Genomic DNA, 26,831 nt, shown 5'->3' with positions numbered 1-26,831 from the left:
TGTGACATGTGTCCCCCTTTCCCCTTTTGTGAGAGCTTTAGGTAATTAAATAATGCAGCTAAACTCTCATTGGACCCCTTTGTCTTCTGGCCAATAGGAGTCAGGCAAGCCATTGGGCTACTGAATGCTCATTGGACCCCTTGGGAGATTGTCCAATAGTCTTCTAGAGAGCTTAATTCTTATTGTTCTTTTATTAAGTGTTTTTAATAAATTAAACTAGATTTACTCTAGCATAATTCTCATTGGTCCACTTCCATGGCCATCCAATAGGATTTGATGCACCTTGTGGGCAATTGGGCTAGGGAGTTGACATGTGTCCCTCATTCCCTTCGTTTAAAGGGATCCTGCAAGTGTGTGTGTGTGTGTGTGTGTGTGTGTGTGTGTTTCTCTCTCATCTCCTATTTATAGGGCTCGCCCCCTCCTATGTAGGAGCCTTGAAGACTTTTTGGCACACTCACTAAGCATCCAATTTTACTAAGTTTGACCATTGGACACAACCTTTGAATTTTGGAACCTTAGCATTTTGGAAGTCTTGATGGGCTGAACCTTAGGGTCTTTAAAGCCCATTGTTTCACATTGCTCTTTTGCAGATGGCCCCCCCTTTGGATCCCTATTTTCCTTCTTTGGATCCCTACTTTGGTCGGTCTGCCAGCTTAACCAATATTCTAGCTTTTTCTCCCTTGGCACGTCCCATATTAAATGATCAGTTTAACATGAGAAAATCATTTAGGAGAATTAGATATTAGTTATTATGACATCCTCAATGGCATTCATAGGAGTTGCAACAGTAGGTCCTACGTGTGCTGGCACAATAGGTGTGGTACGCTCACTCTAGGTGTCCTTAATAGTGCTTTCTTCATCGAAGATCTCACAATTATCTCCCATATATATAGCATCTAGGCTGCATGCTTTCTAAGTTGTATGCTTCTTGCTATACAGAATGGCATTCAACTCTTTATTGGCTAAGCCTTCTAGAAATAATGAGACAAGTCTTTCCTCGGTTGGAATTTCCAACGCCAGACATTTATCGATGTATTGCTTCATTCGACTACAAGTCTCTTATTGTCTCTCCTTGTTTTTGTTTGAAGCTATAGATTTGTGCTACCATACTATGCTTGATTTCCATTTTTGAGCAAGCAACAATAAATCTCATAGCCAATGTTGATAGATCTATAATGGATCAAGGAGGTATGGTCAGAAACCAAGTTAAAGCCTTACCTTCCAAAGTCATTCCTAACCCTTCAAACTGGGTATGGAAGTCTGTTATGTGTTTTTCTCTCATTACCTGCTTGAAGCTTGCTAGATGGCCATATGGATCCCCAAATCCATATGTATTTTTAAACCCATTTTTGGAAGTCGGATGGTTTGACTCTATGGTTGTGTTTAACACTCACCCTTCTGACTGATGTCTCTCCAACTAAGCCTTCAAACTAGTTGCTTGATAAATGTGACTCATGTGGACCTCTACTTGTCCTGGTGTCACATGTTCTCCTTGGTTAGCGGTGGTTTCCATATCTCTCGCCCAATTCTCATCATTGAGGTGGTTGCCTTGGGCTACACTACCTTGTTGGTTGGCCATACTACCAAATGATCTCTTGGTTGGTTCCATGTTTTGTTCTACTTCACGTCTCATACCCATTATCATTTCTCAGATTAGGTAGCCTTGATACTTAGCTTGTTCAACATCCTTCAAAGTTATCGTAACAAAGTTGTTACTATAACCATACCTAAAGAGATGTATGGGAAGAAATCGTACTTGATTTTATCCAGAAAGAAGCTTTGTTTGATATGTTCACTAGCTTACACTTGGGGAGCTGTGGCTTGGTCCAAGCTCACATGCCTAACATCGTGTTTTGAGATGGCATAATTCAGCAGGATGGTTGTGATACAAGAGGACTGGCCCACACTTTAGCCAGCCACCCCACTGAGCTATTCCCTCAGGAGTGGAGTAGAGATAGATACTTGTGTTGGGAACTCATTTGCACCCTCACACTGTGGTTCACCTAGTGAGCCTACTGCTTCCGCATCTTCGAGGCTCGACCAGTCCCATCGGCAGAGACTGTCCATGACATTGGACTTGGGTCGATTCACACACTCAAGGGCCAATTTCAGAGACTCCAGAGTAGCTTCAGCTGCATGCGGTAGCACCGTGAGGCCTTCTTGCAACCACATAAAATTATTGATAGGCTTTCTATTAAAAATGTAGTCTCTCAAAACAGGTTGATTGTAGGATATGCCCAACATGGTTGTGGCAAGGACTTGAATACAAAATTACAATAGAGAGATTCACATGGGCATGGCAAGGACTTGAATACCACATTATCAGAGAAATACAATTTCATTATATAGTTCTTGAATATTATGACTATGTAATAGGGAATGGACCACTGGGCAAAGCACTACTTTTGTTTCTATTAAATTTTGGAGAGACAGTCTGTCGACTCTCCACCACTTTTTATTATTTTTAAATTTTTTCTTAGTATGAAAAGTTTGACTAGTGTTTTGCTTTTCTTTCGTAGCTTCTCAAAGGCGAGATTTTTTTCTACCATCTTGTTCAAGTGAAGATGTTACTCATGAGGTTAGTGCCCTCTCTTTATGAAAAGAATATATGAATGCTTTACAAAAAATGAGGGGTTGACTTCACAAACATGTTTCACAAAATCTTCTGAGTTTATTTTGATTTATCTATTTTGTTTTTAAAAAATTCACCCTAGTATCCTATTTACACATTAAAGACTATGACAAGGCCTTCTAAGCAAGACTAGTTCCTAATGCAATTCTACTTCATCTTTTTTCTTTCTTTCTTTTTAGAGACACTCACCAATTCTAAAAGCGAATGAGCATGCATGCTTTTGTGCGTAAAGGACCTATCCAAATAGAGTTTTCATGAAGCTGATCAGGTGTCCTCAATTTCGAAAAATCAAAAAGCTTTTTAAATTATCTAAGTACATAAGCAAAGGGTGAGTTTAGGAAATGAAAAGACCGGAAAGTCAAAAGACTTTTTTGTCCATATAAATAGAGATGGTTTAGTGCACCTTGATACATTTGTGTTTTTCCTTTAGAGTTTTCTTCTCTTTAGAGTGTCCTTGCATTATGTAAGTAGTGAATATATATATTTTAAAAGAGTTGTATATATATTAAACAGATTAAGTCTCCTCAATCTTGATAAAATAAAAATCCTTTCATACATATTAAGTGCATAAGTGAAAGGTGAGTTTAAGAAATGAAAAGCCTCATGACATTGGAAAGTCAAGAGACTATCCATACCCATATAAAGAGGTGGTCTAGTTTCCATTGTGTGCATTGATACATTTCCTTTAGAGTTTTGTTCTCTTTAAAGTTTCCTTGCACTATTTGCACTATTTAGGCAATGATTTTTTTGTTTTTTGAAGCAAGATAGATAGAGTGTGTTCTCGCCTTACAGGTCACCATTTTGTTAGTGCTTACTCTATTTGATTTTCGACGTTTCCACAAGCTGCGCATGTCTTGATGCGTGGTACATAAACTATTACTTGGTGCGAGATCAGATCTGCGCAGCCATGACGATTCCCAGCAAGATCAAGGCAGTCGACTTCTACAGGTTCTTGCAAGCTCAGTGTGCGCATGTCAGAGAGAGAGAGAGAGAGAGAGAGAGAGAGAGTGTAAGAGAGAGTTGCGTTGCATTATCATTGAAGTTATTCACAGTGTCATAGGTCGTTGTTCACCGCCTTTCATCTGCATTGCGTCTGCATCGAAGCAAAAGACAATCATGTTCCTAGTTCTCTTGCCTAGCTTTCAACATTCTATTCCTGTAACAAAAGGATACATGATCATGTCCAGCGGCAATATTCTGCATTCATCAAAATAAAAGTAGATGAAAATTCATAGAGTAGTGTATAGTAACAGCATATGATTACAGATAGCTTTTTAGAGTTAGAGAGAGAGAGAGAGAGAGAGAGAGAGAGAGAGAGAGAGAGAGAGAGAGAGTCGTGACCCATAGACCAGTCAGATACATCTAGTGATTTCATTCCCCTTTGGGCATGTTCCATAAAGGGCCCTCAAAATGGAAGAAAAAAGGGTGGAAAGGTAATCACCCGTCGGTTGGATAACCCATTGTGCACATAGAATTACAAGTGAAAGATAGGAATTGAACATAATAGATCACATGTGCACTTGTAGACACTTGTAGACGATATGAAGAGTCGTGGTTCTCCTTTAGAGAGTATTGGCCCTTAAGTTGAGTGCCCTTGGCGGTATTTCCTTAGTCAAATTACAATTATTCACTGTGAAACCACTCACTCAGTTTTGTCATACAATCCAGGCTTGCCCAATATTTTATAGGCACTGGGCTGGAAAGCAACTAAAAGTCATTTTAATTTTTTAAAGTGCTTAAAGCATAGAGGTCATTGATAATTTAAGTTAGCACCCTAAAAACTGTAAAGTCGATTGCGTTCCATAACTCAATGCCGAAGAATCTCTCTCAGTGCAGGTTTTGCCACATCAAAAAAATCCATATTGTCAGTTGTATATCTCACCATAGAACATGGCTTAATTTGTTGCGCGGGTTACAGGTCGGTAGAATAAGGCTTGGGTATGAAAATCTCTTCATGGGGGTGGCAGTCTTGACTCTTGAGGGTGTTGACCGCCACTTCTTTTGTCCCACGTCATTGGGTTGTGACATACTCCCTTCTCAAAAAACGAAAAGTAATTGTCTACGATTACACCTGTGTACACTAATATAGCACCAATTTTTAGTGGAAACTGTTGGCATGCTATAGACAAAATACTTATTCTCAATGCTATTCTTCACACTTTGCAATGCTCAGATGGAATAAAATCTAAAGTGTGACATATGTTGTGTAAAGCGGGTTCCGGGGGGCTTTGTTTAACCGCTCACCATCATAAAGATGCAACTGTTAAGCAGGGTCTATGGAAGTTGTAACCATCATAGCGGGGTTGGGGATACTGTCTTATTTGCTATGCAAGGTTTGGAGTATGGGTCCAAGGACTATTGTCTGACTGCACAAGAAACTGCTACAACAGGCTTGTTGGATTGTTGCATCGGGGTCTTAAAACCACTCTGAGTGTGTCACGAACGGGAGCGTACACGAATAATCAACAATGTGAAAATAAATAGACTTTCAATCAAAAGAGACGAGGGAGAAGATTGACACAGTATTCGGGACTAGAAGATGGGCTAGTCCCGCCCCCCGTCCCCCTGCCCCCCCCCCCAAAAAAAAAAACAGATTTTTTATTAGGGAGAATCTTTTTACAAGCACAAGAACCGGAGTAACCCTTCCGTTCTAAATCTCAAACTCGATGGTCAATACCTTCCTGTGCGGGAAATTCCGAGAGAAGAGCTCTCAATTCAATCTGCACACAGAGTGTGAAACTCCACAGACCTTTCCTGATTCCATTTTCGGAAATTCTGAGTGTAGGCGAGGCTCTTTTCCGTGACGGAGTACTTGCAAAAGCACAAACACGAAACAACAACTCGTAGAGCGTACTCACAATCAGTACCTGACCTTTGAGTGCTTAAAAGCGATCTTCACATGCTGGCTTTGCACTTTCACCTGCTGATTGCCGATGGCAGAATCTCCAAGAGCTAGCGTTGGCAAAATTGAGAGACAGAGGAGGAGAGTTGCCTGATTTTACAGGCACCTGGGACTGGCAGGAATAGTCAGTACGGTGCCGGCAACAATAGCTGCAGAGGGAGCACTAGAGGAGAGAGAAGAATGACAACAATTTTGGCTACGCAAGGGAGAGAGAGATCGCTAGTTTATTTTCAGCCTAAGAGTTACCGTTGCCTTTTTTTAAAGAGCCTTGCTTTTGCTTTTTATTATTGGTTGCCCACTTATTAAGTGGGCGGTCAATTTTTTTAAAATTGTGTGAACTTGTTTAAAAACTTGAGACGGATGCTACACAAAACTTCTTAGGCGTCTCTAGATGCAGTTCTCAGGGGAAAAAGGAATACACGTAGAGACGCAAGCACAAGAATAAAGATGGGTTCTGAGAATCTTTTTCTAAAAAGCGGAATATTTCTAAGTGCTTTTCGAGAAAAGTAGATGCTATGTGCGAGGAATATGTGTTTGCGTTACATCTCTGTCAGCCATCATGTGACGCATCAGGAATATCCACTTCTTAGTCTCTCCCACCAAACTAACGGTACAACTCCTTCGCGATGCTGAATGTCACCCATCATATGATACATCAAAAGTTGTTCGTTTTTGATAGCTTTTATCAATTTCAGTAGATCTATAATTCCAAACCTTTACAATTCAAGCGTACACATTTATGTTCCTAATTTCAATAAATAGAAATTACTCAAAATAAAAAGAAAATAGTCCATCTAGCAACATCCCTCTGGCTTCTAAATAGCTGACCTCAACTGTAGTGAGTGTATATATCCTTCTAGAATCTCTGAACAAGATGCTAATTCCTGCTCAGTTATCCCTTGAGCATCCAAAGTGTAATCTTTTTGGATCTAAGTGTCCAGTCCTGATGATGGAGGGTCTGCTCCGGTTGGATCTAGACTGACTAGACTGACGGAACCCTGTTATGTTGTAGCTTGTCCACGGACACATAGGGTTGGATGTGTCACGTGACACTCGACATGCAAGATGCCCAACCAAAGTATTGACCATGGAGGAGTTCGATGAGATCCGACAGTGATCGATGAGAGATTTCATCTGAATCCACAATCCCCCCCCCCTCAACCCCCTTTCCTTTTTCCTTAGTGTTTTAGTGTTAGTTCTTTGTAACTTTGTAGCTTTTGTACTCAGACATGGTATCAGATTCACCAATCGTAACTTTTTGGTCTCATAGGTCATTTTGGCCTTTTGAAGACGTTAATATAACATTTCATTTCATTTCATTTCTCTCTCTCTCTCCCTCTCTCTCTCTCTCTCTCTCTCTCTCTCATTTTGAGATGTCTTGTCTCTTTCTACCTCAGTAATCTCTCTCCTCCATAGGTGTGCCTTGTTCATGTGTTTGGCATTGCAGGTGTTCTAGATCGGAGTCGAGGTGCCCACCGGATCACGAGCTAGTTCTTGTTTTCATTGCATCTTTTGTGGCCACCTTCGACAGAGGGGCCTAAACCTAAATTATCAAAAGCTTGAACTTTGGCAGAGATTTCTGTAAATTGCACTAGCTGGCTGCTATGTGGCACTACTGTATGGATTTTCGCAATTTGCACTGTTTTTGGCAGTTTTGGGCACTATCTCTTGGGAGCAGATGCTTTTGGGGATCTGCTTTTGGGCATCCCTTGTACTATTTATAAGGACCCTTGCGGCCTCACACAGAGGGCATGTGGACGCAAAGTCTCGGAGAAGAGGACCCTTGACAGTTGTAACTTTGCGAAGCAATAATAAAGAGATACCAAAAGGGGCGGTCTTTGGGGCCAGTGCATCTAGGAATGGAACTCCACCATTCCGTGTCAATTCTCCTCTTCTCTCTCTTTTTCTCTTTTCAAGTTCAGTTATTTGCAGATTTTGTTCGTGTGTTGCTATTAATTTCTTGCTTGGAGTGTCCAAGCCTGTAGCATGACACGTGTCACATCTAGTCTCTTTGAGCACATGGTGATATTCGTCCCTCATGAGTCATGAGATTTTTGAGGTTAGGAATCAGGATGCACATGCACATTTTCTTTTCTGTGATGACCTGAAGTGGATTGTAACAATGTATGTGATTTGTCCTATAGGTCAAGTTCGACCTCCAAAGGACGTTGATAAATCTCTCTCTCTCTCTCTCTCTCTCTCTCTCTCTCTCTCTCAGAATTGGCTAGAGTGAAGGGGCAAGAAGCAAGGACAGTGGGTAGTCTACAGAGGAGGAAAAACAATCACTAGAATTTCCATACCCACTCCCCAAGGAGTGATAACACTGCCATCCAGATATAGCTATCTTCATCATCATTTTGTAATAAAACCCATTGTAATTATTCCTCTTAGGAGTTCTAAGAGGTTTTTAAGCAGTATTTTATTTTTCATTTTGTTTTTATGCCTTGATGTCCGAAAAGATGTAACCAAGATGTATTTGATCTGTCTTGTAGGTCAAGTTGGCCTCCAAAGGAAGTTAACACAATCTTTTCTTTCTTTCGCTCTTTGTGTTATCTTTCTTTCATATACGATGTTAATACAATCTCTCTCTCTCTCTCTCTCTCTCTCTCTCTCTCTCTCTCTCTCTCTGTCTGTTTGCATCACACGCACATAGATGTGTGCTTAAGCCCTTGCACACACACATACACCCACACATACACCCACACAACTTACACGTGCTATGTCAACATTGTCTCTTGAGTCCAAGCTAATAAATTATGGATACTAATTGAGTTGAGAGAAAATGGTTGACACTCATGAAAGTTTATGCACCTTCTTAATCTTGGGTGCTCTATCCATGCTCATTAACATGGATGCACCTGTTCTATGTGGTGTGCTTGCACATTCTATCCTTGATATGCACAATGGAGCTTTATCATGCGCTACACGTAGATGAAACCCTTTCTATGATTTTTCTTGAAGGTACATCTATACATTGTAAGAATTCTGCATTTGAGATTGGTCTAAAAGTAGGGGTTGTCCGGGGGGGGGGGGGGGGGGGGGGGGGGGCGGTCTTTCACTTTCTTAGTGTGTTTGAGTCTGTGTCAAAGTCAATTTCCAAGAGTTTCTCTTTATGTCCGAATCGTTCGTCATTGCAGGAAAATACCAAGAGATCTAACTGAAGCAACTCTATCAGGAGCGGGACTCTCTATAATTGCAGCATTATCAATGATTTTTCTTTTTGGGATGGTAAAGTGGATTTCAAAGCCTTCTTTGCTTTTGGCTTGTCAAGTGACTGAATACTTTTGGCTTGTCAAGCGACTGAATACTTTTGGACCAGGAACTTAACAACTACCTAAGGCTTGAAACAATTACAAGCATTGTGCTAGATGGAAGTAAAGATGGGGAATTTTTACGGATAGATTTCAATATGAGGTATATTTTCAAGTTTTCAAAGCTGGAAAATTCAGAATATTCATTATCATTATAGTTTATATGAAGGGTTCTTATTAAAAAAAATTCAAGGGCACTGTTTTGCTCGTGTTCACTAGATTGTCTGGGTTTTTTTTTGTATGAGATGAACTCATGAAAATCCAAACTCTGAAACTTGATTTGAGATATGTCGTTGGTTTATGTGCAGTTTCCCAAGGTTATCTTGCGAGTTTGCTTCTGTGGATGTTAGTGATGTCTTAGGCACGGTGAGCGCCTTAATGCCTTCGCTGCTGTGAGGTTTTGATTGTAAGCTCTGTTATTCTTTTTCTTTCTCTTTGTGTGAATGACCTTATCTGACTATTTACAGAAGGTAATCTTGTAAATGTCATTGCTTGTGTCTCATATGGGTGCATCGTGTCCACATGCTTTTAGTGGTTTGAAGTTTAGTCTGTGAATGGTTTTCATTTATGCTGGGGTCTTATTTCTGCATGACTGGTGTTGCCTTGCAGAATCGATTTAACATCACAAAGACTGTGAAGAAGTTTCCAATAGACCCTAAGTTGAATCAAGTAGGTCCTCAGTTTCATCCGGGCCCGGTTCCAAATCCTGTAAGCCATGGTGATGAAGACTTGGACTCTCAAGAGGAGCTCGGTGAAGGGGCTATTGCTCTAACAGAAGACAGCTTTGACAGATTTGCAGCACAGTATGTGCTCTTAAAGCTTGAGAACATCTTCTTTTACTGTTTTGATGTTTTTAGTGGATTCTACAAGTTTAATGTGCTTGTGGGTGCACGTACATGTGCACATTTTCTGGTTAGTTATTTGGGCTGTATATGATTGCAAGTACTCCCTCAAATTTCCTCAAGTCAAAGCTTTGGACTTGTCTCTCTTCCAGTTTACAATTTGAAGACTTCTTCCACATTACCTTAAAAATTGAGGGAGCTTTTATCTGATTTGTGGGAGCTGGTCTTCTGTTAGCCATTCATAGATTGATTTTACTTTTGTATCCTTTTCTATTAATCGGGTTTCAGTAGTGGCCTGTTGCTGTTTATGCATTTTCTTATGGGACTACATTGTTTGGCTGTTACCGTTTGGCTTGCTAAGCCTGAGAACCCCGTCTTCTTAATTCTAGCGTACCTTGCATTGCCAATGCGTGGTATCCCTAGATTGCCTACACAAAAGACTGGGGGCTCCAAACCCCCCTCTTTTTACCCTCTTTTACCCAAAAAAAAGAGAGGTAATACACTTACACTGGTGGGGATGTTATGGTAATCAGTAAATCGCGCTACATGATGGAACTGATGATCGATAGCGTTGTCGATGACCTTTATGAGTTATTAAACTGCATTTTAGGCTATTTTGGGTACGTTTCTAGAGTCATCACAGTTGTATGGATGCTGTAGTTGGTCATCATGCTTATGCCAATGTGTGCATGTGTTTGTGTGTGGGCGCGCGCGCGGATATAATTATACAGGGTCCTGACGACCCTGCCACGTTGTTTTTTTTTGGGGGGGGGGCACATGGTACATATTTACTCATACACACAGAGAACAGTTTGGACTGCATACATAATCTTTAGATTTCTTATCATATTCATTGTTTGACTTCATTGTGTCAACAGGTTTGCGATTCTTGTTGTCAATTTTTATGCCCCATGGTGCCATTGGAGTAATCGTCTGGTGAGTTTAAAGTTATCTGTGTGTTATAATAAAATTGTCTAGGGCCATTCCGTGGCTAAAGCTAATGAAAGCATCAAACCAAACGTGCAATTTTCATTCAGCATGTCCGTAATTTAGGTGTTTGGATGCTTTCTGTGGAGTTTGTGATGAGTTTAAAGTTATCTGTGCATTATAATAAAATTGTCTAGGTTCTTTGTGTGGCTACAGCTAATGAAAGCACTAAACCAAACATGCAATTTTGATTAATTTTGGTGTTGGATCCTTGCTGTGGAGTTCGTGAATTGTCCATAACTTCTTTCACTGGTGCTGTTTATGCACTTACAGGATTAGCATTAAGCTTCTGTTAATAACCTCAGCTTAGTGAACCGTTATTGTTTCTCCTTTTGTAGAAACCTTCTTGGGAGAAGGCAGCGACTATTATGGCTGAAAGGTTGATTGATTTCTTTTTACTTGTGCTTTAATTCATAATTTTTTGAAACTTAGTGCTTAGTTTCCTCCTTTTATTGGTAGCAGATATAATCCAGAAACGGACAGAAGAATATTGTTGGGAAAAGTGGATTGTACAGTACACCAAATTTTGTGCAGGAAGTAAGCTGCTCTTTGGAGTTAGTGCTATGGTTCTTGTTGTTGATAATGATGCTGTATAAAGTGATCCAATACTGTATAGGAGTATCGGATCTGACATTACTGGAAAGAATCAGGCTTAGTGTTGTACAGGCTACTAATGGGCTACTGCTAGCCAACGTGTTTTTTTTTTGGCTGTTTCAAATTTTGTAAATCCTGTTTAATGGCACTTAAAAAGCTGTGTTAGAACTTTTAGCTCTGATTTATCATGCATAGGAAACCCTCAAAGGTAACATGATTGAGCTGGAGGAAATTTCCTGTGCTTTGATTTTTCTAAAATTTTATGGTTCTTGAATACCTTAAAAGATGGTATGCAAAGTTAATGTTTCTTGTCAACACCTTAAAAACAGCTTTTAATTTGTGTACCTTAAATGTAGCAAAAGAAGCTGAAGAAATTGGTTGATTCTTTCACTTCCTCTGAGCTATGTTTTGTGTCAATATAGTTATCTAAGAGCTTTTTTTTAGCAGTATCAATTTATATATCTTTGAGCAAGTTCGTAGGAACCTCCTATGAAGCTTTGCTTATGTGAGTTTGTGAAGGAACTTTTCATAATATTCCTTACAAGGTTTAGCATGTTTGTATTTAGCCGTTCATTGTTTTAGTTCACACTAGTCTTTTTGACTATTATCATATCGACATTTTATGTTCGCAAGCTTCTTCAAGCTGCATTAACAAGTATTGCCGGAGGATATCCTGTCTACAACCTTGTCGGTCCAGAATTTTTACACAAGCTGCTAGCAAGCATACCAGGCTCATGATTGCTGAAGGCTAGTATTAGAGGAGGGTGGCTGAGGTGGAAAACTGAGACGATGCTTGCTTGAATTGACTATGTGGATTGTACATCATTGAAGCTCTTGCTGGCAAGGGCTTTGTAATGTGGTTTTTAGAATTCACTATATCTACCATCTCATTGGAAAATGGGGAAAAGGATGGTTCAAATCGTAAGCTAAGAAATCTCTAGCAAACTGCTGATGCCCTTGTATCATGATTCCCTAAGATTTTAAGAACTCCCTAGAATTGAGGCTATTGAAAAGCATTTGTAGCAAGCTTGTTCCCAGCTACTTTTGCCGTCGACCTTTTAAGTAATTCATGCCTGACATTGTGTTTTTGGGCAGGCATCACATTCAAGGTTATCCTTCCATTCGTATCTTCAGAAAAGGTCACGACATAAGGTGCTTTTCATATCAAAATTCTCTGTAAAGGTTGAGTGATTCATGCATATGCCGTGTGTGTGCGTGCGTGCATGCATGGTGTGAGAACCACCTCACCTATTTTGCATGTCATTCATATCGCTTACCTTGTGCAGCCAGTTTCTTAGGTGCTTTTCATACTCTGTACAGGACCTGATCTTATCTTTCTAAGTTTGTGAGTGAGGTGTTGTGCCTCAATAACCTCAGAAAAAACTAGACCAAATACCTCAATCCAGAATGTGGGCCTGTTTTTGTAATATGTGGGCCAGTTTGTGTTTGATAATGGTGTGGAGTACGCGGGCAGGTGGATGAGGATGTCTCCGAGACCAAAGCTTTCTAGCTCTAGCTGCTATCACATCTTTAGTAGTAGTAGAGGTGCTCAAAGCAGATCTTGAAGAGTGAGTTAACTCTGCACTTTTAAATCTAGCATATTTTTGAAATTCTATCATAAAGGACCTCAGACATCAATAAGGATACAGGGGATAACTCTGCTAAGTGAATCAACCCCCTCTTGAGCCAATATTATCTACCCTGTATTTTAGAACTAGATGTCTACTCAAAATTTTGTCAATTTCTTTTCAAATTGACATGGCGAGGATGGCATTTTTGAGCGCATGGTGGACAACTGACTCTAGTTTATTTGGCTCTTTCAAGTGGGAATTCAAGGGCAATCTCAAGTGATGGTGACTGGTCTTGCATTGGGCCTAAAGAGACTCTCAGTCAGCATAAAATCAAATTTTTTTTCTCATACGTATTGGTGATATTTATATGGTTCATGCCTATCGTTTTGATAACGGTGACAATGGGGATAACAATAACTTATTCATGGCTCGTCTCCTTGAAAGCATCTTGACAAGGAGAGGAGCATTTTGGGTAAGAGGAGTAGACCCTAAGGCATTGTCTTGTATGCCTCTAAAAAACACTCATACCATACTCGTTGACCCAAAGCTGTTCTAACTTTACTCTTTAGGTGTTTACACCTTCAGAAGGCTTGATATCCTCTTTTGGAGGCTCCGGCTTCCAAACTCTTTTCGTGTCTACCTTGAATTCATGGATGCTCACGTACACGCAAAAGCTACATCTAGGGTTCATTTTTGCTCATTGACTGTCCATAAGGCACAAGAACTTCTGTTTCAAATTATCTCCCTGGGAAAGTAAAGGTCATGAACACTAACAGTCGTGCCCTTTGACTATTTCATGAATGGATCAATCCTTGGAACGGTGCATTTGTAAATGGCATGTCACAATAGAGGGTGAGGAATGTGCCCATTTCTATTTTTTGGAATCAAGTGCAGTCTCTTTATTGTCTTATTTATCTGGATGAGTGCTTTCAAATTTTCAGAGAAGACCATGGACATCATGAACACGAGTCTTATTATGGCGAGCGAGATACAAACTCTTTGGTTGCAGTAAGAGCTTGAATTTTCTATATTGTGACACATAGAAGAAGTTTTTGGTCTTAAATTGTCTTTTGTAGGTGCAAACTCTTAATTTGTTTTTGTAGAAGTTTAAACCTTCATTTTGGTTATTTTATAAAAACAAACCTTTGTTTAGCAATGTATGTATTGTGATGATATTTGTTGTCGAATATGCAAGCGTGCGTGCCTGCAGGTGTGTGCGTGCATGTGTGTGTGTGTGTGAGAGAATATTACAAAAAAAAAAAAGTATGTGTGTGAGAGAGAGAGAGCTGCAAAAACCGTAACCCGCCATTGTAGGGATGCTCACTGTTGCGAACCCTAATTTTCTCCCTGCACAGTCGTGCTCACAAATCCACCACTGTCGCGAACCTTAGTCTGTTCGCTGCACATTTGCAAACCCTAAATTGAGTGCGTGCTAAGCTCCTGCGACAGAACACGACCTGAATAACTCCCTTCACTGTGACAGATGGCAACCCACGTGCTGTTTTGCTGCTGCCATTGCCATACTGCACAGCTTGCTGCCCTCGCACTGTATTGTTGTTGCAACACGCCGCCCAACAACCTCGCACTGTATTGCTGCTGTACGCTGCTGTATCAACTTGCAGCATGCACCACCTGCGATCGATTCTAGCTTAGCTGGCATCATACATGATACGTGCTGGGTTTTACCTTTGCTGTTGCGCCTCCCTGCAGCCCTTGTGTCAATCAAAGCCTTCGACATCTTGCTCCAACCGCGCTCGGCTCCAACCGCGCTCGGTTGCTTTTGGCTAGTTCTCTCCGGCTTCTGTGTGTGTGTGAGAGAGAGAGAGAGAGAGAGAGAGAGAGAGAGAGAGAGAGAGAGAGAGAGAGAGAGAGAGAGAGAGAGAGAGAGAGAGAGAGAGAGAGAGAGAGAGAGAGAGAGAGAGAGAGAGAGAGAGAGAGAGAGAGAGAGAGAGAGAGAGAGAGAGAGAGAGAGAGAGAGAGAGAGAGAGAGAGAGAGAGAGAGAGAGAGAAATGAAATGAAATGAAATGAAATGTTATATTAACGTCTTCAAAAGGCCAAAATGACCTATGAGACCAATCAGTTACAAAATAGTGAATCTAATACCATGTCTGGGTACAAAAGAACTAGAAAAGAACTAGAAGTGGAACAAAATACTACTACTACTACTACAATCTAAAACTACGTGGGTGTAGCAGCTGATACAATAGGTACCCGGTAAACTGGATGTAACAGTGTGTGAAACAAAGATGGAAGAAATGGTGAGGATCCATCCTCATCTGCACTCTGGATGTCGAGAGAGTATGGCTCGAATCTTCTGTTGTAGTCTCCGTTGATGCTGTGTAGCTCCTCTCCTCAGTCGCGGTCGTCTGTATCTCTGTAGCTCCAATGCTCGGTCGATGAGAGTGCCAGTAGTGGTCGAATGAGTGTGGGACGAGCTCTGCAGTGGTGGCTGCTCCTCTGGCTGTCCCATATCTAGTGAAAAGAAATCTGTAATGTGTCTCTGGGACTGCCTCTCTCTAGCTCTCCCCAGTAAAGTGTCTCTATACCTGTGTAACTCAAGTAGATATAGTCCAAGACATCTCTGATCCTCATAACTCATGACCCTAGATAGAGGACCAAAACCCTCTCTGAATAAGCAGTGGAAACGCCCCCGTATCTCATAGAACACTGTGCAATGACATATGTAGTGCAACTCTGTCTCTGGCTCTCTCTGGCATAATCGGCATATCCTGTTGTCTGCTGGTATCCCTCTGAATCTACCAGTCTCAATCTCGAGCTGATGTGAGGATGTGCGTATCTGACCAATGGCACAACGCAAACCATGAGACATATGTGTGTCCATGTAGCTGGGTCGAATCACAAACCCATCTCCTGTGAGGTGGAGAAGATGCTCTCTATAGAAAGCCATCTTCGTGCTCAACTCCTGAGGCGGCTCTATCCATGTCCTCCTGGTGTCGAGCTGGATCAGGTCCTGACGAATGAGTCTAGTGATCTCCACCCGTGTAAGAGACAACGAGGGTGCCTGAAGAGAATACTGGAAAGGGGGCAACCTGTCCATGGTGAAGCCATGCGTCTGAAACCATGAAGTCATCTGTGCATACCAGCATGAAGTGTCCCCCTGTAGAGCTAACTGTCTGGAAGACTCAAGGGCCAATCTAGCATATCTGTCTCTAGTAGTATCCCATAGGCTGTGCACAAAGGACACTGATCTGGTAAGCGCCTCAATCTCCATGGGGGGGGCAGCTAGCTCTGCTCGAATGATCGCGTGAGGTACGGAGGCCTTGGCTCTAATCAATCGGGAGATCATAGATACCAAGGGCCTCTCCATACGTCTCCAACCATCCTGGCCTACAGAAGGTCCCCATACCTGTACCCCATACATCATAGCTGAGGCTACTAAAGTATCAAAGAGCCATAACTTTGTCCGAGGTTCCTGGAACTGAACCTGCGAACACATCCTCTCCAAGCCTCCCAAGGCCGCATAAGCTCTGGTCAGTCTAGTCTTTGCTGCTCTCCCCAAAGAAAACCTCGGCCCAGTGAAGACTATCCCAAGGTAAGTGTATGCATCTGTATACTCCACAATCTCTTGACCATACGTGAAGGTCGGTGCCGATCTCCTGATCCACTGCGGTGTGGTGTTAAACACCATGACCTTGGTTTTACCAAGGTTTACAGACAATCCACTATCCTCTGCAAAACTGTGTAATGCATCCAACTGTTGCTGCATACCCTCTGGTGAGTCAGAGATCAAGACAATATCATCAGCATATAACAACAATGGGATCCACGTCCCTGCCAGCTGGGCACCTCTATCACCCTCTCTGTCAATGTAATCAGACACCTCATCAACATACATACCGAATAGAGTAGGAGACAATGGGCAACCCTGTTTCACCCCGATAGTGGAGTGAACTAAGTCAGATATCCCCTCTGGGGTGCGTACATGTCCCATCACTGATCTGTATAAAGCCATAATCCCCCAAATCAACACTGTGGGCACCCCCATCTCCTGCAGTCTGCGCATCAGTCGAGCTCTCGGTACCATGTCAAATGCTTTGCGGAAATCCACAAAGCTACAATAAATCCGTCTCCCATGTGACCTGCCCTCCTCAATGATAGCTCTGAGTGTCAGAATATGGTCAAGAGTGGAGAAACCCCTCCTGAAACCTGCCTGTCCCTTTGCCCGTACACCCTCACCCTCTGCCCAGTTACTCAACTGCTGCTCAATAATGGATGCATACAATCGTGCCAGTGTGTGTCCAACCATAATAGTGCGGTAATTTCCAGGCTCTGTAGGATCACCTGCCTTGAATATAGGCACAATAGTAGACAACCTCCAAGTCTCAGGTAATCCCTCACACATGGCACGATTGAACAACACTGCAAGAACCTCCATCAGCATATCCCTAGCATGTATAAAGTGCTCCGCTACTAGACCGTCATGATCGTAAGCCCTCCTGGTCCTCATCCTGTCAATGGCTCTCTTTACCATCTCAGTGGTAAAGAAGGTGCTCGTAGGTGGACATGGCTCTGTAGGATCTGGAAGGGGATCCTGCCCAGGAACCGTATATAACGATGTCGCATACTGGCCCCACACATCAGGAGAAGTAATCACTGGGGGAGGGGAGTGCTCATGGAAGAGTCGCCATGCCTCGCCTGAGTCTCTACTCAAGAACAACTGATACAAGTCTCGCTCCATCTGGGCCAGGTAAGCTCGTTTCTTTCGCACAAGGCGCCGGAAAGCAATCCGCGACTGTCTGTAGGTGATGACTCCTAAATGAAGATCCCTCTGAAGCTGGGCTCTCATCTCTCTGCACTCCTCATCATACCAACTATTCTGGGGCATGCTCCCAGAATGTCACCTCCGATCCGGTTGAGTGTGTGGGTATGCCTCTAATGCTGCATCATGTAGTGTCTCAGTCAATAAAGTAGTGCACTCCTCTACTGAGAGGCCTGGAGCAACTGTGCATAGACGATCCCAGATCGCCTCTGTATAAACCGAGTCAGTCTCTGGTGTAAATGTATAACGGGTGTGTGACCTGCCTCCTGATTTCTGGGCTGTACTAAATTGAAAAGATACGGACAGTGTCAAGAGAGCATGATCCACTGCTACGCCCACTGGTCTGGCTCCAGAAATCCTGAATACAAGGAATAAAGCTCGGCTGTGTCATAACATAGTCCACTGTACTGGCCCCATGTCTGTGTGGAAAGCATGTGAAGCCTGCTGCTCCAGGAAACCGCTGTAAGCCATTAAGTATGGCTAGCCCATGTGTAGTCGTCATCTCCGTGAGGTATCTCCCATACTCAGTCTGCTCTCTGTCATGTGAGCATCTGTCAAACCCCAGCTCACCCACATCCAACTCTCTAAGCATCTCATCTGAGGTGTCATAGAAGACTGTCTGACAGTTGCCCGTTCGAGCATTGAAGTCTCCTAGGAGGATGATATCACCATCCCTAGAAAACTCCATATATCATCATCTAGAATTGAGAAAGGCGACTGCCCTCTGGATACAGCATATACTGACGTACTGGGGGGGAAGTAACAATATGTAGTAGTGGCTGTAGCTCCTCCCTAAACAACACCGCTACTCCTCCTGAACCTCTACTCCCATGCTCAGATCTTGTGACTGTTCTGTGGGCTGTCTCCCATTTGTATCCCACCACATGTGGCAACAGTTGGCCAGGGGCCTGGTGAGTCTCTGAAAAGAAAACAATGTCCTTGTCTCTGAAACTGTCCTCAAAGGCACCAACATCCAACCTCATAGACCCATTACAATTCCAAGTCGCCATCCTCAATGTGGTCCCATAGGTCTCGCACCGTCATGTAGAGCGCCGCTCTACAATCACCACCCGACCATCTCTGTAAAAGGCCATCTTCCCCTTCTCCCTTGCCGCTTGAATCTCGGGCATTACTTCTCTCATATGCGCAAGTTGTGAGAGAGTGAGGTCATCGCCTAAGAAAATACCTGTCTTCTTGAGAGTAGGTCTCTTCCTCAAGAATTCCTTCTTCTCTTCCAATGAAGGGAAGCGTAGTATGAGAGCTCTTTCCTTTGAAGATTCTCCGGGGCCCTCACTCTTCTTGCCCACTCTCCATGCCTTTGTGTGTAAAGGCTTCTCCACCCCCATCATTGATGTGAGGCTTGTGACCTCTTTTTCCACATTGTTTATGTCCTTGAGGCCGGTTACCCTCACATGTAGAGCCCGCACCCTCCTTCTTTGTTCCTCTTCAAGGGTCATGTTGATAAGAGTGGGTGTACAAGGAGCTTCCTTACCTTTCCCTTTCTTGGCAACCTCAATCCATTTTTCGGCCTCCTCTACTTTCTTTTGCGTTTCGGATATGACCGCGGCCCATGACTTCTTCTCCTCATTGATGTTGTCAATTTCTTCCCTCAAAGAGGGCTGAAATTCCCCCTCTTCAAGCCCATTTTTTGACCGTGTTTCCAACACTTCTTTGTGGAGGTCCAAAATGCTATTCTCCAACGTGGCGATCTTGTTGAGAAGATGATCCTTCTCGTCCTTCCACCTCTTCTCCTTTTCTTCATTTTCTCGGAGGAAAACGGTCTTCGCGTTCCTCCAATCTTCCATCTCTTTTCTCCATGCTTTCATTTCCAATTCAATGATGGAAATTCGTTTGGAGTGAAGCATATATTTGAGTTTGCTTGTTGCCATAGGTGAGGTTGGGGATGACATGAGAGAGAGAGAGAGAGAGAGAGAGAGAGAGAGAGAGAGAGAGAGAGAGAGAGAGAGAGATTCGACATTTCGGACTTCTACCCTTGGTCAGTTCCTGCTCCATGGGCCATGGCCGCCACCACACTTGCACCGAGCGTCACGACGATTGCCCACTCACCCTTCACCTGGGCATATGTCCTCACTATGGAGGACCTAGCTAGTATCGAGGCGGCCACCAGACATTACCAGGGCCGGACATTGGCTGGGCTCGTGGTGGGCCTCTTTCCTTCAGGTGGCACAGTTCGAGAGTGGCTAGTCTACCCTCGATGGCTCCGAAGGCAGCATCTTGAAGCTCATCATGTTGGGCCATGGCATCTTTCAGATGCAGCTTTCAGACGACCGTTGCACAGAGTCCTCTACAGTCGCTCTCCTATTGTTGCAAGGACCCTTCTGTGGTTTTAGAGCGCTCGACACCAGACTTCAATGTTGAGGAGTTCGATTGCCAACAACGGATCCCTCGGTTTTCGGTCACTCTCTCTTTTCCGTCGCTCCCGGTCCATCTTTTAGGTTGTGTAAATGGTGTAGTCGCTAGGTGGGGCTTGGTTATACCAGGTTCATTTGCTACAAAGATCGGTACACCATAGATACAAGTCTACGCACCTGAAGACACCCATTTCTCGGATACAGGACGACTTCATGATCCCACCACGGAGCAGGTACATCTACAAAGGTTGGTGGTTACTGGTTGTCCGGACTAGTGTCTCAGATGCCATCAGTTTGGGTACATGGTGAGAGACTGCTCTTTCCACCCGCCTCGTCGTGCCGAGCCACATCATCCCCACCTCAAGGCGTAGCCGAGGGGTGGCAGAAGCCCCCTCGTTGCCATACCTTTCAGTGGGCGCCACCTCCTGCAACACCTCACCCACCAGCTCGATAGCGTGCCTCGCTGACAGTCTCATAAGGTTCAGCTACTGAGCGGGTTCTGCTGCTACCGGTGGACATACCCTCAAGTTCGCGGCATCCGCCCCGAGCTACCTCACATTTAGCTATACAGACCGACTTCTCACCTCTGCCATCTTCACCAGCCCCTTCTCCCATTTTGCCCCCACCCATGGACACTGCAGCTCCATCACCCCCTGCCAATCCCCTGAACCCCCCCAACCTTACCCATTGCATACCACCCTCTCCACTTCTCCTGTGCGCCCCACCACCCCCTCATGTTCCTCGATCCTTCATAGCTTTTGTGCCTCCAGCTTGGCTATTTTCTAGAGGTGAGTATAACGGTGATAGGACTTGTCCGTTATTGGTTCAATGTATAGTTTATGGCATGCATAGAAGGCATGCTCTTTTCTAGGTCGTCGGCAAAGTCCCATGCTCTCCTTCTACCTACATTTGCTGGCATGAAACCATGGACAAAAGTTTAAGTGATGGATTTTGTTATTTGCCACCTTGCAGGCTATCCACAGGCTGCATTCCATCATGCATTGCTACAGATAGACTGGCACAGACCATAGGAGCTATACATTGGCTACACACAGAGGATTGCTATTGTTTACCATTGGTTCTATTAGTGGACCATATGGTACCCCGATCCCTCGCACCATGCGAGTATGGTCGGAGTCAGCAGTAGTCTCCACACTAGGGTGCCCTTTTGACTACTTTGGTTCTTTGCTTACAGTTGCTTGTTCCTTTGCCCGAGGACAACTTCTATGACCACTACCACATAATGAGGATGAACTTCCATTGGCTCTTATTCCAAGGCTTCGGCTAGGGATAAAGAGAGCTCAGCATTAATCCTCGGTCTTGTAGCTGTTGACACAATTGATGTACACCTTTGAGGTTTTGGACTCATCATTGGTTGACACATGCATTTACATATTGTCACTTGGAATGTCAATGGCTTGCATCATGCTAGCATCAATGGTCCCATATAGAATCTACTTCATAGAGATTCGTGTTCTCATGTAGACCCAGATGTGGATTTACTCCTTGTGCAGGAGCACAAGTTATGTATAGACAGTTATCGTAGATGTGGCAAGTTGTTACCTGGGGATTCTAATTTCTCATACATTTTGGGAAACTGCGATTGGACAATCGTATTCTAGCAATGGTGTATGCATTTTTGTGGGACCCCGTGGGCGCCATTGTGTATGTGGCCATGGTACTTCAGTATATGGTAGAGCGATGTGGTACCCTGGTTGGTGTGATGTGCATCTAGAGATTGATGATACGCTGGTTGGTGTGATGTGCATCTATGCCCCCACTTTAGCTCATGAGAGAGCCAAGTTTTGGCAGCAGATTGTAAATGTATTGCCTACTGTCGATTCGTGGGTTGTTGGTAGTGATTTTAACAATGTAGAGACCACTGAGGACTGGTGAGCCCTTCAAACCCCATCCTTATTGTATGTAGCACCGAGTGAGGGAGATGCTTGGAACAGATTCCTTTTTACCGTTTCTGGTACAGATGCTTGACATACTTCATCTGTGGCTTGAACTCCACAAGACATTGTAGTTTTCATGGGGCTTTAGAAGGCTATCTGGTCGTTTGCTCGAGCGACTAGATAGATTTTACATGGGCCCTCGGGCGGCATCGCATGGTGGGACCGATTTGGCTTGGCACAATGCTCTCTGATCATGCCTTAGTTTCTTTGCATTTGAGATTTGAGACCTCCTCTATGCCTAGACGAGGATTGCGCATACTTGACTTGGTGTTACATAATGCTTCATTGTCTCAATTGATTCAGGATGTTTGGAGATGCACTGGTTCTGCTGATCCCGCGTCTCATCTGGTTACATGCATCATTGCAGACAAACAACTGCAGGGAGGCGATGAGGCCTGCTCCGTGGAGAGCGAGAGTTAAAGGACCGTTTGAGTTGCATACGCCGGCAACTCCATGAGTGTTTAGGTGTTGCTAAATGGACTATTTCCTCATCTTTTTGAGAAATTTCTATTTACTGAAATATATGTGTGCACTTGAACTGTAAAAGTTAGAAATTGTAGATCTACTGGAATTGATTAAAGCCATCAAGAATGGACAACTCTGATGTATCATATGATGGGTGACATTAAGCATCGGAAAGGAGTTGTACCGTTTGTTTAGTGGAAGAGACCGGAAAGTGGATATTCCCGATGCGTCACATGATGGGTGACGGGAGCATCGGATAGGTAATATTCCATTGGTCTGGGAGGAAATCCGAACTGGAAAAAGGAATAGGCATAAGGACGTAGGCACATGAATAAAGATGGGTTCTGAGAAGCTTTTCTAAGAAGCGGAATATTTATAGGTGCTTTTCGGGAAAAGCAGATGCTTTCCTGCGAGGAATATGTGTCTGCATTGCATCTATGCATGAGGTTGCATCAGCCTAGAAAGTGTTTTGTAGCATCGATTTTCAGCTCACTTAGTTTTATTGAGTTTTTAAACAGGTTCACATATTTTATTAAGTGTCTAGCTGCCCACTTAATAAGTGGGCAGCCACGTAATTAAAGCAAGGCTTATTTCATTTAAAAAAAAAACCACCAGTTGGTCACTTTTTCCGCACTTGGAGCGATAGGTACATATTGTGAACATGCTCTTTGAGTTGTTGTTTTGTGTTTGTGCTTTTTATAGGTACTCCATCGCGGAGAAGGAGCAAGGAGGCTTTAGCCTACGCCCGGGGTCTCGGAAATTCCCACACGGGAAGGAATCAACCATCGGGTCTGAGATTTAGAACGGAGGGGTTTCTACGGTTCTTATGCTTGTAAAAAAGATTCTCCCTAATAAAGATTCTCTTTAAGGGGGAGGGACCAGGGTGACAGGGTCCAACCCATCTTCTGGTCCCCAATCCTGTGTCAATCTTCTCCCTCATCTCTTTTGGTTGAGAGTCTTATTTATTTTCAGCTTGTTGATTTATTTGTGTGCGCTCTCGTTTGTGGCAGTGGTATCAGAGCTCAGTCGCCCGTCTTTTTTGCAAAGAAGGACGATTCCAGGAAGGAACGGGAAGAACCATGACGAGCCACGAAAGAACCGCTAAAGATGAACTTCAAGAAGTATGAGTTCAACTCGCAAAATTGCAGCAGCTTCTCACGTTGCCGGTTGTCTAGAGGGTTTTGGACATAATCAAGAAGCTGCAAGGAACATAAGTTGATGGGAGGAAAATCCTGCCGGTGGTACAACCTGCAGGAGGAAAACGCAAAGAGGTCTTGAAGCGCACGAGGAATCTCCGGATTGGAACAAACGGCCTTCCAAGAGCAAGGGCGAGGAAAAAGAACTCTCTGCCGAATGAAAGCAAGGATGTCTCTATCTCTTCTCCATCATACTCTCTTGATTATACTACTACTTTCACTTCTCATACAATATCTAAGCCTTCTTCAAAGAAGAGAATGCCTACTACTTCCCTACGTAATACTAAAGAGAAACCCAAGTTCAAGAAGGATACCGCATGTGTCACCACAAGATGCGGGTTTTCAAATCCAGTGACAAGGATGTCAAGTTTGACAGTTACACGGAGGCACTATCTTTCATCAAATAGTTTGAAGTCGCTTTTGCCTACGAGAACTTCACCGAAAAAACCAAGTTGTGTGATGTTGGGATGTATCTCTACTTCTCAAGGAGACGACAAGCAACTGGTGGTTAGCTAAGATTCTGGAAGGTACACAAGCCAGAACGTAGACTCAATTCAAATTTGAGTATTATGAACAAATTCTTCCGCCCGACTTCGAGAAGGTCATTCGGAAGGAATGGGACTGGCTTGCCCAGAAGGAACATGAAAAAGTCACGGCTTATGTTGACAAGTATTGGTCGGGTCTTCTAAAAGTCACGCCTTTCATGAAGATTTTCGACAAGGAAAAGATGCGGAAATTCGAAGCAGGCCTTCAAGCACCGCTTCGAAAGGGCATGAAGGTGTATCCCCATGATACCCTTCGACGGATGATGGAGTCGGCAATCATTGCCAAGGGTCTACATTCCACTCGTACCCCCAGACGGATGGAACACAGCACGTAAGGCAAAGAGCGGTCTATGATGACCAAGGCAAAAGCGTCCCCTTGAGGACCTGGATCAGCCTAAGAAGCCATAGGGCAGCGACAAAGTTCAAACGGCTCAAATATCTCACACCGAACGAAGTACAAACACAAACCTTCAAAGAGCAAGGAAGGGTGTTTCTACTGTGGTGAGAAAGGACACATGAAGACCGATTGCTTTGTTTTGCAGCAACGGCAAGACCAAGCATCTTTGAAGAAGGAACAATCAAAGTAGGAAACCCCGCTCCACTGAGATCGAATTCTATTCTAGATGTTCAAGGGAATACGAAAACAGAAAAAGGGAAGCATCAGCATCTAAAGTGCACCAACAGGTATTGATTCTCTATGACCCTAGATCATCGGACAACTTTATCTCATTGGATGCTGCTGAACACTTGGGCCTCACTTTGGGAGGCGTCTGCCCTCGTGCCTCGTGCCTCTCTGAGGAGAGGATCTTGTGATACTCCTCAAGCTTACGACAAAGTTGACTAGGATTTCTTGGAGGGCATTTTGCGCAGGATGGGGTTCTCAGATGCTTGGATCAGAGGTGTGTCAACCCTCTACAGGTGTGCGCACAGTCAGGTGCTCTTGGTAGGGGGAAGAGGGGAACGCTTCATGCTCACACGTTCGATTAGACAAGGTTGCTGTAATAGACTTGGACACCCCAAGTTGGGAATTTGGCACGATACACGAGAGAATCACTTAAAAACACTTCACAAACTTTATCACAATTCAATAGAGTCGACACGGCCCGTTTAGTTCCGTGCCTAGAGGTAGTGGCCCCAAAGTCTGGCGTCCCTTCGCGATTTATTTTTAATTAATGCTTGACCAAAGTCATTTTTGGGAATTCCCATTTCAAAGTACTTCATTCATAAAGTCATACATCAGAATACTGTCAGTACATCAGAAGCCTTGAATTCTAAAGGAAAATCAATGACTTTGTTCCATCTGGGTAATTTGTGACAAAGGAGAGGAGTGACTCCCCTTTGCACCAAATTCAACCCTGCTGATCCGCAGGATCTCTCGGAATAGTCGAAGCTAGACGGAAAGCCTCTCTCCTCGCTCTCTTCCACTTCAGGTTGCTCCTCAGGCTCCCTATCGACTTTCACCTCACCCTTGAAAGGTTTCAAGAGACTCATGTGAAAAGCATTGTGAATCTTTCAAGTTTCTGGCAACTTCAGTTTGAAAAATACATCATTTATCTTTTCTTGAATCTGGAAAGGGCCATAATATCGTATACTTAGCTTTGGAAAAAGCCACTCCTTTCCCTTTCGTTTCCTTAGGCGTGCCTTCTCAATCATCTTCCTTCAACAGCAAGTCGCGTCGATGTTGATCAGCTGCCTTCTTATGCCGTGCTTTAGACTTCTCAAGAGCCTCGCGAACCTTGGCAAAAGCAGTGTCCAAATCTCTCATGTACTGATTCACTTCAAAAATCTTGTCTTTGGTGCTCAGAAATGAAGGAACCTTCTTAGCACCCTCGATTGGTTCAAATGGCGCCTTCCTCGTCAATGAATGAACCGTATTGTTGTAGGCAAATTCCACCAAGGGCAAGTACTTTCCCATTGAGTCTTTTGATCCGAAATGTAAGACTTTTAAATCCAAAACCACTGAACTTGCTATTTCAGACTGCCCATCTGTCTGTGGGTGGAATGAGGACGAGAACTGTAACCGCGTGCCAATGTTCTCCCAGATTGCCCTCCAAAAAACTCGTGAATCGAGGGTCTCTGTCCGAGACTATGGACTCAGGAATGCCATGTAACTGAAAAATCTGTGAGATCATACTTAACTATCTTCTTTACCGGAATGAAATGGGCTTGTTTGTGAATGTGTCAATGACTGTCCAAATGCCATCATGCCCACTTTGAGTCTTCGGAAGATAAAAAATAAAATCCATGGCAATTCTTTCCTAGGCATGGGAAGGTACGGGTAAAGGTTGTAGAAGTCTTGGTGCCTTATGCCCGTCAAACTTGACCTTTTGGCATACAAAACAAATGCGAACAAACTCGTTCACATCCTTTTTGAGCCTCGGCCAATAAAAGTAATGCTCAATACCCTTCAAGGTGGTATCTATGCCGTAGTGGGCTGGAAAAGGTGGACAATGGCAGTCTATCAAAACCATTTCCGTCAAAGGCTGTGTAACACACAACATCATTTACCGCATCAAATAGCCGTCCCGTATGGAATAGCTTGCTACTGTCTCTCCACTGTGTATTGTAAAAGATATCTACAAAAGCAAGATCTATGGCGTATTGGTCTACCATATCCTCGAAGCTTTGATGATGTATTGCGGAAATAGTAAGAACCAAGGGTTTTCTAGACAATG

The 26,831-nt window shown here is 43.5% G+C and overlaps 1 protein-coding gene across 1 annotated transcript in view; it reads left to right on the top strand.

Moving 5' to 3' along the window:
* Positions 1–3,390: 3,390 nt before the first annotated feature.
* PDIL5-3 (PDI-like 5-3) overlaps positions 3,391–26,831 on the top strand; it is an 86,550-nt gene continuing 63,109 nt past the window's right edge. Inside the window, exons 1-10 of the mRNA XM_086497638.1 lie at positions 3,391–3,580; positions 8,672–8,762; positions 8,854–8,948; positions 9,154–9,211; positions 9,455–9,648; positions 10,566–10,623; positions 11,013–11,053; positions 11,137–11,211; positions 12,364–12,420; positions 13,781–13,847. Coding sequence (XP_086353764.1) covers positions 3,540–3,580; positions 8,672–8,762; positions 8,854–8,948; positions 9,154–9,211; positions 9,455–9,648; positions 10,566–10,623; positions 11,013–11,053; positions 11,137–11,211; positions 12,364–12,420; positions 13,781–13,847 — 777 coding nt within the window. The 5' untranslated portion in view covers positions 3,391–3,539. The remainder of the gene's footprint in view (positions 3,581–8,671; positions 8,763–8,853; positions 8,949–9,153; positions 9,212–9,454; positions 9,649–10,565; positions 10,624–11,012; positions 11,054–11,136; positions 11,212–12,363; positions 12,421–13,780; positions 13,848–26,831) is intronic.

This window comes from Adiantum capillus-veneris, chromosome 23, assembly GCF_014529385.1.
Source record: "Adiantum capillus-veneris isolate H3 chromosome 23, ASM1452938v2, whole genome shotgun sequence".
Lineage (NCBI taxonomy): Eukaryota > Viridiplantae > Streptophyta > Polypodiopsida > Polypodiales > Pteridaceae > Adiantum > Adiantum capillus-veneris.
This window is presented reverse-complemented; position numbering and strand designations above follow the sequence as displayed.